Source organism: Trachypithecus francoisi, unplaced genomic scaffold, assembly GCF_009764315.1.
Source record: "Trachypithecus francoisi isolate TF-2019V2 unplaced genomic scaffold, Tfra_2.0 Lachesis_group0, whole genome shotgun sequence".
Lineage (NCBI taxonomy): Eukaryota > Metazoa > Chordata > Mammalia > Primates > Cercopithecidae > Trachypithecus > Trachypithecus francoisi.
Window position 1 is genome coordinate 19154539 of NW_022681453.1, and position 18591 is coordinate 19173129.

The following is an 18591-nucleotide window of genomic DNA, read 5'->3' on the forward strand; positions in this document are numbered from 1 at the left end:
GAACTCAGTTGTCTTAACCTCCAGCTGAGTGGCCGCTGAGAATCTGCACAGCTGTGTGCTTGGGATCCAAGGCGCTGGTGGCATGAGCTCACAAATGGGATCTCCTGATCTATGGGTTGCACAGATCTGTGGAAAAAGCATGGTTTCCCAGTCTGGGTAGCGTGATCCCTCACTGCCTCCCTTGGCTGGGGGTGGGGAGCCCCCTTACCCCATATGGCTCCCAGGTGAGCCATCACACCACCCTGCTTTTCCTCACTCTCCATGGGTCATGCCAACTACCTAGTCAGTCCCAGTGAGAGAACCTAGATACCTTGGTTGCCGCTGCAGGGTTCACTCACCGTTTTGGTTCTTCTCTGTGGGAGCCTCCAGCTGCAGCTGTTTCTAGCTGGCCATCCTCACCCCTCTGATTTTACTTCTTTTAAATTTATCAGGACTTTCTTTATGGCCCAACATATAATCTATCCTAGAGAAGAGAATGCACATATTTTTCCTTCTATGTGCATTTGAGGAAACGTGTGTATTCTGTTGTTAGATGGAGTGTTCTGTAGATGTCTTTTAGAGCTAGATAGTTTATAATATTGCTCAAGTTTTTTGTTTCTTTGCTGATCTTCTGTCTTCTTGTTCTGACCATTAGTAGTGTATCGAAGTCTCCAACTATTATTGAGATGTCTACTGTTACTTTCCATTCTGTCAGTTTTTGCATTATGTATTTTGAGCCTGTGTTTTTAGGTTGCATATATGTTTATAATTATGTCTTCCAGACATAATTGACCCCTTTATCATTATAAAAATATTCTTCTTTGTCTCTAACAGAAATTTTTGTCTTAATGTCTGTGTTGTCTGATGTTAATATAGCCATACCAGTTCTCGTTTGGGTACCATTTTCATGGTATATGTTTTTTCATTATTTTATTTTCAATGTATTTGTGCCTTTGAATCTAAAGTGTGTACCATGTAGATATAGTTGGATCACATTTTTAAATTAATTTTTCCCAACTCTGTCTTTTAGTTGGAGTGTTTAATTCATTTATGTTTATTATAATTGCCATTAAAGGTAATTGGTAGGTTTTATATCTGCCATTTTGCTATGTGCTTTATATAGATCTTATGTCACCTTTGTTCCTCTGTTCCTCCATTACTGCCTTCTTTTGTGTTAAATGTATTTAGTATGCCATTTTAATTCCCTCTGTGTATGTGTGTATATGTTTGTGCGTGTGTGTCTGTGTTTATTATAGGGCAGGTCTACAAGTAGAACATTCTCTCTGTTTTTACCTGAGAATGCCTTGATTTCTTCTTTTTTTTTTTTTTTTGAGACAAGGTCTTGTTCTGTCACACAGGCTGGGGTGCTATGGCATAATCATAGCTCACTGCCACCTCAGTCTTCCCAGGCTCAAGGAATCCTCCCGCCTCAGCCTCCCAAGTCATTGGGACTACGTGTGCACACCACCACACCAGCTAGTTTTTTTTTTTTTCTCTCTTTTTTTTAAATTTATTGTTGTAGAGATGGAGTCTCGCTATGTTGCTCAGGCTAGTATCAAGTTCCTGGGCTCAAGCAGTCCTCCTGTCTCAGCCTCTCAAAGTGCTAGGATTACAGACATGAGCCACTGTGCTTTGCAGTTTATTTAGTTTTGAATGGTAGTTTTTCTGGCTATAGGATTCTTTGTTGATGGTCTTTCATTTCAGACTTTGAATATTTCTGCTGTCTGCTTTCTGGCCTCCATTATATCTGATGATGTCACCTGTTAATATTATTGAGGGTTATTTGTTGTTTTTCTCTTGTTGCTTCCAAGAATCTTTATTTTTGGCTTTTGACACTTTTGATTCTAATGTGACTATATGTGAATCTCTTTGATTTTATCCCGTGTAGAGTTTGTTGAGCTTCTTGGCTGTGTGAAGACTTTTTTTTTTTTTTTTTTTTTTTTTTTTTTTTTTTGAGACGGAGTCTCGCTCTGTCACCCAGGCTGGAGTGCAGTGGCCGGATCTCAGCTCACTGCAAGCTCCGCCTCCTGGGTTCACGCCATTCTCCTGCCTCAGCCTCCTGAGTAGCTGGGACTACAGGCGCCCGCCACCTCACCCAGCTAGTTTTCTGTATTTTTTAGTAGAGACGGGGTTTCACCGTGTTAGCCAGGATGGTCTCGATCTCCTGACCTCGTGATCCGCCTGTCTCGGCCTCCCAAAGTGCTGGGACTACAGGCTTGAGCCACCGCGCCTGGCCTGTGTGAAGACTTTTTCATCAATTTTGGAAAGTTTTTCCCCATTATTTCTTCGCATTTCTCTTTCTCTTTTCCTTCTGGCACTACCACTGTGTGTATGTTTATACCCTTAATGATGCCCCACAGGTATCTGAGGCTCTGTTCATTTGTATTCATTCTTTTTTCTTTTTGTTTTTCTTACTTGAGGTAATCTCAGTTAACTTGGCTTCAAATTTGCTAATTCTTCTGCTAGCTCCGATCCGCTACTGAGCCCCTTTAGTGAATTTTTCATTTCAGTGATTGTATTCTTCAATCCTAGAATTTATATTTGGTGTACTTTTAAGTAATTTCTACCCTTTGTGTTGGTATCCTCTATTTGGTGAGTCATTGTTCTTAAACTTTCCTTTAATTCTTTAAGTGTGATTTCCTTCAGTTCTTTGTTTAAAGTATTTTCCAAGCAAGTCCAATATTTGAGCTACCTCAGGAAAAGTTTTGATTTACTTCTTTTTGCCTATGTATGGGCCATACTTTCCTGTTTTTTTATATCTTATGATGTTTTGTTGAAAACTGGACATTTTAAATAATTTGGCAACTCTGGAAATCAGATCCCTTCCCCACATCCCCAGGGCTTGTTATTGTTGCTTTTTATTGCTTTATGTTGTTGATGATGCTTGTTTCTTTTTTTAGTAATATTATTGGACTCATTGCTTTTTAGGGTTTTTTTAGACAGGGTCTTGCTGTATTGCTCAGGCCATAGCGCACTGATGTGATCATAGCTCACTACAACCTTGCCTGGGCTCAAGAAATCCTCCCAGGCCGGGCGCGGTGGCTCAAGCCTGTAATCCCAGCACTTTGGGAGGCCGAGATGGGCAGATCACGAGGTCAGGAGATCGAGACCATCCTGGCTAACACAGTGAAACCCCATCTCTACTAAAAATACAAAAACTAGCCGGGCGAGGTGGCGGGCGCCTGTAGTCCCAGCTACTCGGGAGGCTGAGGCAGGAGAATGGCGTAAACCCGGGAGGCGGAGCTTGCAGTGAGCTGAGATCCGGCCACTGCACTCCAGTCAGGGCGACAGAGTGAGACTCCACCTCAAAAAAAAAAAAAAAAAAAAGAAATCCTCCTACCTCAACCTCCTGAGTAGCTTGGACTACAGACATGCACCACCACATGCAGCTAATTTTTTAATTTTTTGTGAAGACAGGAATCTTGCTATGTTTCCCAAACTGTTCTCAAACTCCTGGCCTCAAGTGATCCTCTTGCCTCAGCCTCCCAAAACACTGGGATTACAGGTGTGAGCCACCATTCTTGGACCCATTCTTTAATATCTGTATTTTTTAATTATATGCAGTCACTAAAGTCTCCATGCAGTTAGTTAATGATCAGCTAATAACTGAACAGAGATAGTCTTAAATGCCTTAAATCAATAACTCTCCACATTTTTAAGGGGGTTTTTATATGTATGTGTTGAGGCTCACTGTCATTGCTCCAGCACTTTTAAGTTCAGCCATAGCCTTCACTTCCTGCTTACCCAGAGCCTCAAGGTCAGCACAGGTGAGAGATTAGGCCTTCTCAGGCCTTCTCTAGGAATGTGCACAGCCCTATATACATGTGTGGCCTTCTAAATTCCCAGGAATATGTCAGAGCTTTTCAAGGCCCCCTACAGATATTTCATTCCTCAGATTTTCCTTATATAATTTTTTTTTTTTAGTCGTTCTCTTGTTTGCCTCAAATGACATGGCTGCTTCATGCAGCTGGGATGTTAAATTATACGTTTTTTTGTTTTTTGTTTTGCTCCAACAAATGCCTTGGATATAGTGTTTTCCTCACTTGAGTGAGCTCTGAGTCAGGTTAAATTAAGACAAGCCCTATGAATGGAGTTTTTCCAAGAAGCTGCCAAACAGATCAAATAATAACAATTCTGGGGGTCGGAACTTTTTGTAGGAGTTCCAAAACCATTCTCTCCCTTCTAATGGCTGCTAGGCTGCTGGTTTTCATGACTTTCATGATTCTACAGCAGCTTGTTTTTAAGGCTACTGTGGAGGTAGGAGGGGATGGGAATAGTGCAAGTTAAAAATTCAACAAAACTCATTATTCATCCATTGTCATTGAATAAACATTTTTTGGATTGTCACAAGCCTTTGGTTAACCAGTGTTAGCCACCCCATTGCTTTCATGGACAAGCAGATTTTCAGAGATCTTTACTCTGCCATTCCTAAAATGCCTCTCCCATCATTGTGTTCTTAATATCCAAAAAAGCATGTTCTTACAATCAAACGTTCAGGGGCCATGCCCTAGAAAATTAAGCCCATGGACTCAGTCAGACACCAGTTTGGCTAGACCTTAGTCTGTCCCATGCTTTGGGCTTTGGGGTGTAGAATGGGTATAGAGCTGCTTTGGGCACTGTGGGAATAGAGCTACCTCTGTTCTGCCCAGTTTGGGTCTGCTTCCATCTGGCCTGTGAGAGTACCCAGAACTCACTCTCATGTAGCCATCTAAGAAACAACTCACAGAGAGAACCATACTTAACTCACTAGTCCCACCCATTCTCATGATCTAGTGGCCAGGAGTGGCCTATTGAGGAGATGCATATTGTGGTGGTGTTATCTCACATCAGCTTTCCTCTGCTGTCAGGAATTTCTGCTGAAGATTTTTTGTGTGTTCCGGAACCTAATGAAGATGAGTGTCTTCCCTCGGGACTGGATGGTAATGAGACTGCTCACAAGCAAGTGAGTATGGAGGGGCTCTGTATCAGCATTACTGAGCTGTTCTCAGACTAAGAAGAGTATGTGTGTTTCAGAGAGGGAGCACATGAGCAAGACAAATGAAGGCCAGGACCATGGGAAAAGAGAGGAGAGAGCAAATGAGAAAAACGTTTTTGTGCTTGGCAGATGATGGCACAGTAAGGATAGAGAAGGAAGTTTTCAGGATGTGAAATATAATATCCTGAGAAGGGTTCTTCCTTGAGGAAGGCCTGCTTAGTGTCCCATTGGCCTCTGCTGCCCTGTAGGTTTAGGCATTGTCCCAAGCCGCCTTCTCGATGTAAATTCTGTTGTCTCCCATAGTCAGTGCCAGTTACCCACCTGAGACCTGGCTGCAAGGCTCTGACCACTTCTGATTACTGACATAGAATTTATTCTAAAGATAACCCTAACCTGACTGCTTCATTTATATTTCTAGCCTGTGCTTCCTCCTGGCAAACCAGACAAATGATGCATGTGGTAAGGGGCTAGCTCATCTGGTCTCTCTCTATTCAGAAGAAGGCTGCTTGGCCTGCACACTCTAGCCCATTGCGTCCTCCCACTGATCTGCCTTTTATATTGACATATAAAATATAATGAAAGTATTTGTTAGATATATTAGCAAGATACTAGCATAGTCTTTCCACTTTACACCTTTTATAGCACACTGTAACTTTTTCCAAAATACAAATGTTTTATAGAGAATAGAAGGATGGTTACAAACAAAGTTGCACAGATACTTCCTCACATAGTGACTTTTCCATTTGAATCCTTCTTGTTTCTATCTCTTAGCTCCATTCAGAGCACTTCAGGCTCCCCAGCCTGTCCTGCAAGAGCAGTTTTTTCTTTCAAAGCTGTGACCCTTTAAATTTTGCACCCCCTCTAGTGGTGGACTAGTCTTTCTAATGCACTGTTTTTGTCATGTTCTTCTGCATCTAAGCAGAGGTGGCCACTGTTAGACATAAGTCTCTCTGTCAGGTAGCCAAGGCCCTATGTAATGAAAATGAAACCTACTGTCCCACTAGACTTCCTCTCCATTTCACTTTCTTGTTCCAGCAGGACAGCCTCGCATTGTCCCTTCTGTGTGCCCAGGCTAAGATTGAGAGTGATTACTCAAGCTAGACCAAAAGAGCTGAATTCAAATGACACATAGATGAAAATAATAGTATATGATTAAAGATTTATTACCTATATAAACCCCTGTTATCCAGTATAATAATAAAATTATTATTAAGTCCTACAAAGTGATCATAATATCTGTTGATTACCCAGAGGTCTCCAAGATACTAGAACTACTCTGAACTGAGAGAAACTTTAAAGAACCATCGAACTCCTACCACCTTTTATAGGTAGGGAAAATGAGACCCAGAGAGAAGTATGAAGGCCAGGTAATGGCAGAACTAGGTCTAGAACCCAGTGATGTCCTGTGCTGTCCTGCCAACTGTGGGGCATTTATCCAAGACTGGTTTTCTGTAGTTTTTTTCTATAGAGTTTGTACCATTTTCTCTTTCCTTTATAGTCACATCTTACATGGGAACAAGTTGTACCCAAGAAGCTTGCACACAGGCTATAGACAGCTGATGCCAAGCCATTAGATGCCATTGTTAGTCTTTTAATTCTGCCAATACCTTGTTTCCTTACTGCAGTATTATAGTCACTACTGTCCAGTACCTGTCCTCTGCACTGCACAAGAATTTCACAGAGACTGACTTTGACTTTAAGGTAGGCACTCCTGAAATCCATCAATATTATTGCAATAACCTTAGAAAGCCAAAACCAAGCTCACTTGTTTTTACTTTATTAATACATTCATAGTATCAAACAGCTTCTAAGCCTGATGATGATTAGAATATGACCTGGGGTACCCCTGTTGGAAGTGTTGGTAGCCAGACTTCCATGAGTATGCTTTCTAGTCCAGAATCAACACAGTTGGCTTCAGAAGGAGTCAAGAGGGGAAAAAAGAAGAACAAATTCCTGTTCGCAAAGATATTTAAAAGGGAAAAAAAATGAGGATCTTAAGATTGTAAAATGGGTTCTATGCTACATGTATGTATTTAGTAACTCTCCCTACAAGATTAAGTTCTTAGACTGTCACGTTTTCTCTTTCTCTGTCTCTCTAGGTGTGGAATTCTTATTTTAGCCTGGCAGTTCTATTCATAAATCAGCCAAGCCTTCAGCTAGAAATTATCACCTCAGTCAAAAGGAAGAAGATTCTAGATAAGTAAGATAAACGTCTTATATTCATCTCATTACCACTTGGCCAAATAGGGCTATGTTTCCATGACAGTTCCTTCAGAGGTTCACAAGGTTCTCAGCTGGGTGGTTTCCCAGGGGCCAGGTGTGGGAGTTCAGTCAAGAGCCCAATGACTTAGCGCATTGGGAAGCATTAGAAACAAACAGTACTGAAGTACTGGCCTCATGGGTTTGCAGCCCTATCTTCCTGAACCTTCTCCCACTAACGGTTGGCTCCTGTGTTACTATTCTTAGGTATGGGGACATGCGTGTAATGATGGCTTATGAACTGTTCAGCATGTGGCAGAATTTGGGTAGGTTTTTTATCCCTATTCTTCGCTTCTATATATTGCATAGCCAAATAGAAAGTAGCAAGACTAATAACGTCTCCCAGGCTTTATGAATGTTAATTCAGACCCAAGAGATCCTTACATATCTTTCACATAACACCTCAGATGGATGGTGTAGAACATGTGCATAAAGCCCTTGGCAAGGAGAGTTTGGCTGAGAAATAAGACCTCAGTAATACATGTGCAAAATCCCCTTTTTTAGGAACCAAAGTCAAAAGGAAGAAAAAGAAGAGGAGGGCTGTAGTAGTGTTTTTCCAATTTGAGAACCCATGCCTGTAAGATCCTCCATGCTCTTCACTTCCCAGTCTGGATGTTGCAGGCTCAAAAGCTTAGATCAGAGATACCCAATACATGAGCAGAGGTGGCCATTGATTTTAATAAAGATTGAAACATTTCTTGGATCTCTGGTATTCATGCATCCAGATCAGATACTTGACACCAATTGCATGGAGTAACATATGAGAAGAGAACTGCAGCCTCTGAGTGAGATCAGCTTTGGCTTTCCTTCTTTGCACAGCTTCTGCTTTGAAAGCTTTGAAAATAGCCACTGCTTTGAATCTAAATTTGTCAGATCAGTGTTTTTGGTAGAATTTCTGGGTTGCCCTGGTGACTGAGTGGACCATCCTGTGATATTGTAGAGTTCTGAGTGGCCTGTCAAGATGCTAGATAACTATTATTATTTCAAGTAAAGTTTGCTTTCAGCTGAGCTCATGGCTCTGAAGCTATAGGAATGATAGTCATAAAATCTCCAGTCCTCTGTTAACCATCCCCACCACAAACCTAGAGGCAGCAAGCAAGATGTGAGGTATTTCTGCCAGTGGGAGGGCCTTCTATTCATGAGTGGGGATGCATTTCCCCAAGCATGACTTTCCAGCACTCTAGTTCCCTGTATCCAGCACAGTTTGGAAATGGATTTTAACCCAAAGCTGACTCTGAAATTCCCAGGAATGCAAGAGACTGGCTACTGTGCCACGTACCAAAATTGGAATATGCTGAACCAGCTTCAGAGCTAAACATTTGCTTCTTAGACAGGTTTTCAAAATGGAAATTCTTTTAATGCCATATTTGCCTGATAAAACTTTTTCTGCCTCATTGCTTTTGGTGGAAATGACATTCTCTGGTCCCCAAGAAATGGTTTTACTTGGCTGTAGCATTCATTGCACAGACCCACAGTTTATCTCCTCCTTAGTCTCTGAAGGACTGAGAGCAGAGCTCTGAAAGATGGTTCACTCCGTTTTACCATTGCAAGGAAGAGAAAAATCCTATCCCAACATCCACAGGACTGTCTCTGGCTTCTGGTAACATACCCTAGATGGCAGGCCAATGAGAGGGAAACCCACATCACGCACTTACCATGGAAATGCTTCATTAGGGAAGTTGAGGTTTGAGCTGAGCCAAGTAGGTGTAATGGTACCATCAGAAATGCAATATGAACACAAAGGGAGTTCAGGGTGGGTAAAGAGAGAATCTCTAAGCCAGCCTTTTAGGGTAGGGCTGTACAGGAGGCTCCTGCTAGCTCAGGAGGAGGACTTCTTTGGCATAGATGAACATAGGCGGTGTAAAGGTCCATGGACTTATTAGACCTCTGGTGGCTAGACCAGGGACTGGATATCCTCATCACTTAAATGTCTCTGGGCTAGAGCTAGAAACTCCAAGGGGAGTGCATTGTATTTAAGCAGAAATATATAGGTTTTTCCTGTTAAATAAACACTGTGAATAGACCATCTGATACTCATAGGTTACTCAGAAACCTGTTCTGTCTAGAGTAGCAAACTCTGTTCCTTCATCTCAGAGAGATTTTCAGGTAGTTTGTGGGACCTGTCAGGAAGTTCTTTGGAAAAGCAGTTTTGTGACTGTTGCACATTTGCTTTAACTGGGCTAGGCCAACTTTATCCATAAACTTTAAAAAGTTGAGGGGGAGTATCTCAGAAAACCATAGGGGAGAGCTTGCTTTGCTCTCAGAAGCTTCCAGTATAGATTATAGCATGTGTTGTGGCCCCATTTGGGAATCTTCCATGAAAGGAGCAAAGCAGGTGTAAACTAATTTGGGTTTTGTTTTTCAGGTGAACATAAGATCCACTTTATTCCGGGAATGATTGGTCCTTTTCTGGGTGTGACACTGGTCCCACAGCCAGAAGTACGGAATATCATGATTCCCATCTTTCATGACATGATGGACTGGGAGCAGAGAAAAAATGGCAATTTCAAACAGGTAAGAAACCTGGCACAGTGTTCAGGGTATTCTCTGGAATGGATCCCTTCTGCTTAGGCAGATGGCCTAGATGACCAAACCATGATTCTAGTGGGAATGGGCTGTAGCTTGGCTAATTTGAATCCTGTTCAAGGATTTTCCCTTACTTGCTAGCCATAATTGATTTGTGGATTTTCTTCATGAAGTTAGAGGCCAGAAAATAATGAGGCCAGGAAAGAATGAACATCACTATAATTTTCTGATCAAGGAGAGAATGATTGAGACTGTAGCCTCCCAGTTTCATTCAGGATAGGGCCCTGGGAGTGTGTGATGTCTTTCCTTTACAGAGGATTTTCACTGTATAGTCCAGGCATTTCTAGGGCTGTAGCCCAGACCAGTTGAGTTCTCATGGCTCAGGGTAGCCCAGCATTTTACAGACTACTGCACAGAGAGGTTGCTCCAGGAGATACAGGCCCCTTGGTTTTCAACTGAGTGGCTTCAGGCTGTCCTCCTGTGTAGTTTTTTTGCCACCACTAAGGTGTAGGACATGGCCTCTGCCTTTATATCTGTAGTTCCAGGGCATAATACCAGGACCAATAGGGGCTATTGGTGAGGAAGCCAATTTTAGCTAATAAAATAAATAACTTGCTAACAACAAAAACTGTCCACTGTAAGCAGGCCTGCTTTGGGAGATAGAGATTTTCTCTCTTGGCAGATGATCTTCAAGCAGAAGCTCCCAGGACACCTCTAGGGGAGTTTTCTGTATTGGCTTGGGAATTGTACCAGTTCCCCACTAAGCTCCTTCTGAGCTTTGATTCTAGGATGAACCAGTGGTCTTTTTTTTTTTTTTTTTTTTTTGAGACGGAGTCTCGCTCTGTCGCCCGGGCTAGAGTGCAGTGACCGGATCTCAGCTCACTGCAAGGTCCGCCTCCTGGATTTATGCCATTCTCCTGCCTCAGCCTCCTGAGTAGCTGGGACTACAGGCGCCCGCCACCTCGCCCGGCTAGTTTTTTGTATTTTTTAGTAGAGACGGGGTTTCACCGTGTTAGCCAGGATGGTCTCAATCTGACCTCGTGATCCGCCTGTCTCGGCCTCCCAAAGTGCTGGGATTACAGGCTTGAGCCACCGCACCCGGCCAAACCAGTGGTCTTAGAATAGGTGACTGTAACAGTGAGAAGTAGACCAGGGAAGCAGTAATTTTTAAATATTTATTTATTTTTAAATTTACATAGAGTAAAATGTATTCTTTCTGATTTACATTCTATGTGTTTTGGCAAATGCATACTCGTGTAACCACCACTGCAATCAAGAGTTTTTGAATGCTTAAAAATTCAATCTTGCTGTCTATTTGTAGTCAAACCGTTCCCCTGTACTTAGCAAATGCAACCATAGGTCTGTTCTTCATCACTATAGTATATGTACCTTTTCTAGAATGTCATATAAATGGAATCAAACAAAGTGCAGCCTTTTGAGACTGGTCCCTTTCACTTGGCATAATGCTTTGAGAAATTCATCCATGTTACTGCATGTATCAGTAGTTTTTCTGTGCTGAGAAGTATTTAGTTCATTCATTCACCATTTGAAAGACATTTAGACTTAATGATCGCCATTATAACTGGTGTGAGATGGCAAATCAAAACTACAATGAGATACCATCTCACACCAGTTAGAATGGCGATCATTAAAAAGTCAGGAAACAACAGGTGCTGGAGAGGATGTGGAGAAATAGGAACACTTTTACACTGTTGGTGGGACTGTAAACTAGTTCAACCATTATGGAAGACAGTGTGACAATTCCTCAAGGATCTAGAACTAGAAATACCATTTGACCAGCCATCCCATTACCAGGTATATACTCAAAGGATTTTAAATCATGCTGCTATAAAGACACATGCACACATATGTGTATGGCAGCACTATTCACAGTAGCAAAGACTTGGAACCAACCCAAATGTTCATCAATGACAGACTGGATTAAGAAAATGTGGCACATATGCACCATGGAATACTATGCAGCCATAAAAAAGGATGAGTTCATGTCCTTTGTAGGGACATGGATGAAGCTGGAAACTATCATTCTGAGCAAACTATCACAAGGACAAAAAACCAAATGCCGTATGTTCTCACTCACAGGTGGGAATTGAACAATGAGCACACTTGGACACAGGAAGGGGAACATCACACACCGGGGCCTGTTGTAGGGTTGGGGGAGGGAAGAGGGATAGCATTAGGAGATATACCTAATGTAAATGATGAGTTAATGGGTGCAGCACACCAACATGGCACATGTATACATATCTAACAAACCTGCACGTTGTGCACATGTACCCTAGAACTTAAGTATAATAATAAAAGAACTTAAAGTATAATAATAAAAGAAAGACATTTAGGTTGTTTCCTTTTTTGTCGATTATAAATAAAGCTACTAAAAACATTTCTTTACAGGTTTTTGTATGCATATAAGCTTTCATTTTTCTTGAGTGAATACTTAGGAATAGGATTGTTGGGCCTTGTGACAAGTGTATAATTAGCTTTCAAAGAGGTTCTCAAACTCTTTTCTAAAATAGCTATACTATTTTGAAGTCCCAGCAGCAGTGTATAATCGATTGCTCCACATACTAACCAGTACTTACTATCATCTGTTCATTTATTTTAGCCATTCTAATAGGTGTATAGTCGTATATCATTGTGGTTTTCATTTCTATTTCCTTAGTGACTAATGATGTTGAGCATCTTTTCATGTGCGTGCTTATTTACCATCCTTATATTTCTTTGGTGAAATGAGTTCAAAGCTTTTGTTCATTTTCATTTGAGTTGTTGCTTTCCTTATTGTTGAATTTTAGGGTTCTTTATATATTGTGTATGTAAGTCCTTTGTTGAGCATATGATTTACAGATATTTTCTGCAAATCTTTAGCTTATCTTTTCATTTACTAAACAATATCTTTCTTAGAACAAAAGTTTTTAATTTTTATGAAGTCCAGTTTGTCAGTGTTTTTCTTTTATAGATCATGCTTTTGGGGTCATACCCCAAGAACTTTTTCTTAACATAGGGCCACAAAAATTTTTCTCCTATATTTTCTTCTAGAAGTTTTATAATTTTACATTTTAAATTTAGATCTATGATCTATTTTGAGTTGATTTCTGTATAAGGTATGAAGGATGGATCAGGTTCTTTTTTTTATTTTGCAACAAGATGTCCAATTATTCCAGCACCTTTTGTTGAAAAGAGTATCCTTTCTTCAGCTGTCTTTATGCTTTGGTCAAAAATCAATTGCCAAAAAAAAAGAAAAACAAATGGGTTTGGATAAGGAGAGGCTTAAAAAAACGAAAAAGAAAAAATCAACTGACCATCAAAGGATGCAAAGTTCCAAAGTTAGGAGGAATAAGCTTTAGTGAGCTATTGCACCACATGGTGACTATAGTTAATAATAATATATTGTACACAGATTAGCCAGGCTTGGTGCCACGTGCATATAGTCCCAGCTACTCAGGAGGCTGAGGCAGGAGAATCGCTTGTACCTGGGGAGGTGGAAGTTGCAGTGAACCAAGAACGCACCACTGCACTCCAACCTAGGTGACAGAGCGAGACTCCATCTCAAAATAATAATAATAATAATAATAATGTATATTTAAAAATTGCTAAAAGAGTAGACTTTAAGTGTTCTTATTGCAAAAAAAATAATTAGGTGAGGTGACAGATATGTTAATTAGCTTGATTCAATCATTTCACAATGTATACATATATCAAAACATCATATTGTACTCCATAAATACATATAATTATTGTCACTTAAAACTACTTAAAAAAATCAATTGACCATATTTGTGTGAATCTCTTTCTAGACTCTAGTCTTTCCGTAGATCAATGTTTATTGTTTCATCAATACCACACTACCTTATTATAGTAGCTTTATAGTTAGTCTTAAAACTAGGTGATGTGAATCTGTCTTCCAGCTTTGTTCTTTTTTTTTCAAGTATTGTGTTAGCTGTCTAATTCTTTTTCCTTTTTTAAATAAATTTTAGAATCAGCATGTCAATATCTATAACATTCCTGCTGAGATTTTGACTGGGATTGCAGTGATTCTGTGAATCAAACTGGGGGCCGGGTGCAGTGGCTCATGCCTGTAATCCCAGCACTTGGGGAAGCCAAGGCAGGCGGATCATTTGAAATCAGGAGTTCGAGAGCAGCCTGGCCAACACAGTGAAACCCCATCTCTACTAAAAACATAAAAATTAACCAGACGTGGTGGCAGGTGCCTGTAATCCCAGCTACTTAGGAGGCTGAGGCAGGAGAATTGCTTGAACCCAGGAGAGGGAGGTTGCAGTGAACTGAGGTCGCACCACTATACACCAGTCTGGGCAACAGAGCAAGACTCTGTCTCAAAAAAATAATAAATACATATATAAAATTGGGAAGAATTGATGTCTTAATAGTCATGAAAACAGTATATCTTTCCATTATTTAGGTGTTCTTTTGCTTCCTTCATCAGTGTTTTATATAGAGATCTTACACATATGTATTAGATTTTTATGTATTTCCTATTTTTTGGTGCTCTTCTAAATAATTCCATGCAACTGATTGATATTAATTCCTTGAGCAAATTTTAGACTCCCTATATTGCCAAGTATGCAGCATTTCAACAAATTGTTCTACGTGAACTTGAAAACAATGGGTATTCTGTGGGTGAGGGAGTAAAATTTATGTTTATCTAGTAGCTCAAGCTCCTTAATTATATTGTTTGAACTTCTGTAGCCTTACTGCTTTGCTACTTGATCCATTAGTTTTAAGAAAGTTCAATTAAAATGTTCCACTTTGTTTAAATAAATAAATAAATAAATGATTGCAATTTTTAAATTTTGTTTTATTTTTGTTTCTAGGATATAGAAATTCAATTGATTTTTATATATTAACATTATATCCTGTACCCTTGCTAAATTTACTTATTAGTTCTGGAAGCTTTTTTGCAGATTCCTTGGGATTTTCTATTTAGACAATCATGTCATCTGAGAAAAGAGAGTTTTATTTTTTCCCTTCTACTCTATATATCTCTTATTTTTCTTGCCATATCACATCAGCTAGGACCTCCAGGATGATGTTAAATAAGAGCAATGAGAAACTTGCTTTGTTCTTAGGAGAAAGTATTCACCAGTGTTTTACCAGTGAATATGATACTATCCTTATGTGGTTCTCCTATTAAACAAATAAATAAATATGATACTAGCTCTACATTTTTTATAGATTCTTTTTATCATGGGTAAATAGTATTTAAGATTAAATCAGTTTGGGAGTGTATAACTCTAATGCCTCCAGGTCTCTGGGAAATAATAACTTCAAACAAAACAGGAACTGTTACTTTTCTGTATTGTCACAACTTGGCCTTCTAAATGTGCAAAATGCACACCACCTGATAAAAAAATTTTACCAAGAAGTGGATGACATTGCAGAGCTGCACTGTGGGTCATCTAAGTCAGCTGAAAATGGTACTGGGTTGCATTCCACCATCACTAACACTGACAGCCTAAAACTACTTTTTCTAATTATAGAACAATATTTATTTAATGTAGAAAAATTTTAAATGCAATAGTGGGCTGGGCATGGTGGCTCGCACCTGTAATCCCAGCACTTTGGGAGGACAAGGCAGGTGGATCACAAAGTCAAGAGATCAAGACCATCCTGGCCAACATGGTGAAACCCCGTCTCTACTAAAAATACAAAAATTAGCTGGGCATGGTGGTGTGTGCCTGTAGTCCCAGCTACTGGGGAGGCTGAGGCAGTATAATTGCTTGAACCCGGGAGGCGGAGATTGCAGTGAGCTGAGATTGCACCACTGCACTTCATCCTGGCGACTGAGCGAGACTCCATCTCAAAAAAATTAAAAAATGCAATAGCTATAATGCAGAATTTTAACACAATCCTACCATTGTTAGGAACTTGGAGAAGAGGCAGTTTATGTCTTTTTTAGATTTTTTCTTCTCAATATGTAGGCTTTTTTAAACTTAAAAAATGAAATTGTTAGAGGGCTGGCCAGATGGCCGAATAGGAACAGCTCCGGTCTACAGCTCCCAACGAGATCAACACAGAAGGCGAGTGAGTCCTACATTTCCAGCTGAGGTACCCAGCTCATCTCATTGGGACTGGTTGAACAGTGGGTGCAGCCCACAGAGGGTGAGCCAAAACAGGGTGGGGTGTCACCTCTCCCGGGAAGTACAAGGGGTCGGGGAATTCCCTTCCCTAGCCAAGGGAAGCCATGAGGGACTGTGAATGGTGCAATCCAGCCTAGATACTGCACTTTCCCCATGGTCTTTGCAACCCGCACAACAGGAGATTCCCTCCAGTGCCTACACCGTCAGGGCCCTGGGTTTCAAGCACAAAACTGGGTGGCCCTTTGGGCAGACACCGAGCTAGTTGCAGTTTGTTTTGTTTTTGTTTTTGTTTTATTTCATACCCCAGGGGTGCCTGGAACACCAGTGAGACAGAGCTCTTTACTCCCCTAGAAAGGGGGCTGAAGCCAGGGAGCCAAGGGGTCTGCCTCAGTGCATCCCACCACCACGGAGCCCAGCAAGCTAAAATCCACTGGCTTGAAATTCTCACTGCCAGCACAGCAGTCTGAGGTCGACCTGCGACGCTCAAGCTTGGTTGGGAGAGGTGCTTCTGCCATTGCTGAGGCTTGAGTAGGTGGTTTTACCCTCACAGTGGAAACAAAGCCACCAGGAAGTTTGAAGTGGGTGCAGCCCACCACAGATCAGCAAGGCCGCTGTGACCAGAATGCCTCTTTAGATGCCTCTTCTCTGGGCAGGGCATCTCTGAAAAAAAGGCAGCAGCCCCAGTCAGGGGCTTATAGATAAAACCCCCATCTCCCTGGGACAGAGCACCTGGGGAAAGGGGCAGCTGTGGGCGCAGCTTCAGCAGACTTAAACGTCCCTGCCTGATGGCTCTGAAGAGAGCAGCAAATCTCCCAGCATAGCGTTCGAGCTCTGCTAAGGGTCAGACTGCCTCCTCAAGTGGGTCCCTGACCCTGACCCCCATGTCTCCTGACTGAGAAACACCTCCCATTAGGGACCAACAGATACCTCATACAAGAGGGCTCTGGCTGGCATCTGGCAGGTGCCCCTCTGGGACAAAGCTTCCAGGGGAATGAACAGGTAGCAATCTGCTGTTCTGCAGCCTCTGCTGGTGATACCCAGGCAAACAAGGTCTGAAGTGGACGTCCAGCAAACGCCATCTGACCTGCAGCAGAGGGGCCTGACAGAAGAAAAACTAACAAACAGAAAGGAATAGCATCAACATCAACAAAAAGGACGTCCATTCAGAGACCCCATCAGAAGATCACGAATATCAAAGACCAATGGTAGATAAATCCATGAAGATGGGGAGAAAATACTGCAAAGACAATGAAAATTCCAAAAACCAGAATGTCTCTTCTTCTCCAAAGGATCACAACTCTTAGCCAGCAGGGGAACAAACCTGGGTGGAGAATGAATTTGACGAATAGACAGAGGTAGGCTTCAGAAGGTGGGTAATAACAAACTCCTCCAAGCTAAAGGAGCATGTTCAAACCCAATGCAAGGAAGCTAAGAGCCTTGAATAAAGGTTAGACAAATTGCTAACTGGAATAACCAGTTTAGAGAAGAACATAAATGACCTGATGGAGCTGAAAAACACAGCACAAGAACTTTATGAAGCATGCACAAGTATCAATAGCCAAATTGATCAAGCAGAAGAAAGTATATCAGAGATTGAAGATCAACTTAATAAAATAAAGCAAGAAGACAAGATTAGAGAAAAAAGAATGAAAAGGAATGAACAAAGCCTCCAAGAAATATGGGACTTTGTGAAAAGACCAAATCTGTGTTTGATTGGTGTACCTGAAAGTGACGAGGAGAATGGAACCAAGTTGGAAAACACTCTTCAGGATATTATCCAGCAGAACTTCCCCAACCTAGCAAGACAGTCCAACATTCAAATTCAGGAAATCCAGAGAATGCCACAGATATACTCCTTGAGAAGAGCAACCCCAAAACACATAATCATCAAATTCACCAAGGTTGAAATGAAGGGAAAAATGTTAAGGACAGCCAGAGAGAAAGGTCAGGTTACCCGCAAAGGAAAGCCCATCAGACCAACAGCTGATCTCTCTGCAGAAACCCTACAAGCCAGAAGAGAGTGGGGGCCAATATTCAACTTTTTTTTTTTTTTTTTTTTTTTTTGAGACTGAGTCTCACTTGGTCACCCAGGCTGGAGTACAGTGGTGCGATCTCGGCTCACTACAAATTCCTCCTCCTGGGTTCATGCTATTCTCCTGCCTCTGCCTCCCGAGTAGCTGGGACTACAGGTGCCCGCCACTACACCCAGCTAATTTTTTTGTATTTTTAGTAGAGACGGTGTTTCACCGTGTTAGCCAGGATGGTCTCAATCTCCTGGCCTCATGATCTGCCCACCTCAGCCGCCCAAAGTGCTGGGATTACAGGCGTGAGCCGTCACGCCCAGCCAACATTCTTAAAGAAAAGAATTTTCAAGAATTTCATATCCAGCCAAACTAAGCTTCATAAGCAAAGGAGAAATAAAATCCTTTATAGACAAGCACATGTGGAGAGATTTTGTCACCACCAGGCCTGCCTTACAAGAGTTCCTGAAGGAAGCACTAAACATGGAAAGGAATAACCCAGTACCAGCCACTGCAAAAACATACCAAATTGTGAAGACCGTCAACACTATGAAGAAACTAGCTAGCTAGTTTCTAGCTAATAACTAGCTAGCATCATAATGACAGGATCAAATTCACACATAACAATATTAACCTTAAATGTAAATAGGCTAAATGCCCCAATTAAAAGACAACAGACTGGCAAATTGGATAAAGAGTCAAGACCCATCAGTGTGCT

The 18591-nt window shown here is 41.3% G+C and overlaps 1 protein-coding gene across 8 annotated transcripts in view; it reads left to right on the top strand.

The window, feature by feature from the left end:
- The window catches only part of DOCK3 (dedicator of cytokinesis 3), a 735684-nt gene that overhangs the window by 653376 nt on the left and 63717 nt on the right, over positions 1–18591 (top strand). For all 8 annotated transcript variants that reach the window (XM_033208879.1, XM_033208884.1, XM_033208901.1 and 5 more), the window contains 5 exons: positions 4827–4921; positions 6580–6655; positions 7054–7154; positions 7421–7479; positions 9579–9727. In XM_033208879.1, the coding sequence (XP_033064770.1) occupies positions 4827–4921; positions 6580–6655; positions 7054–7154; positions 7421–7479; positions 9579–9727 (480 nt within the window). The remainder of the gene's footprint in view (positions 1–4826; positions 4922–6579; positions 6656–7053; positions 7155–7420; positions 7480–9578; positions 9728–18591) is intronic.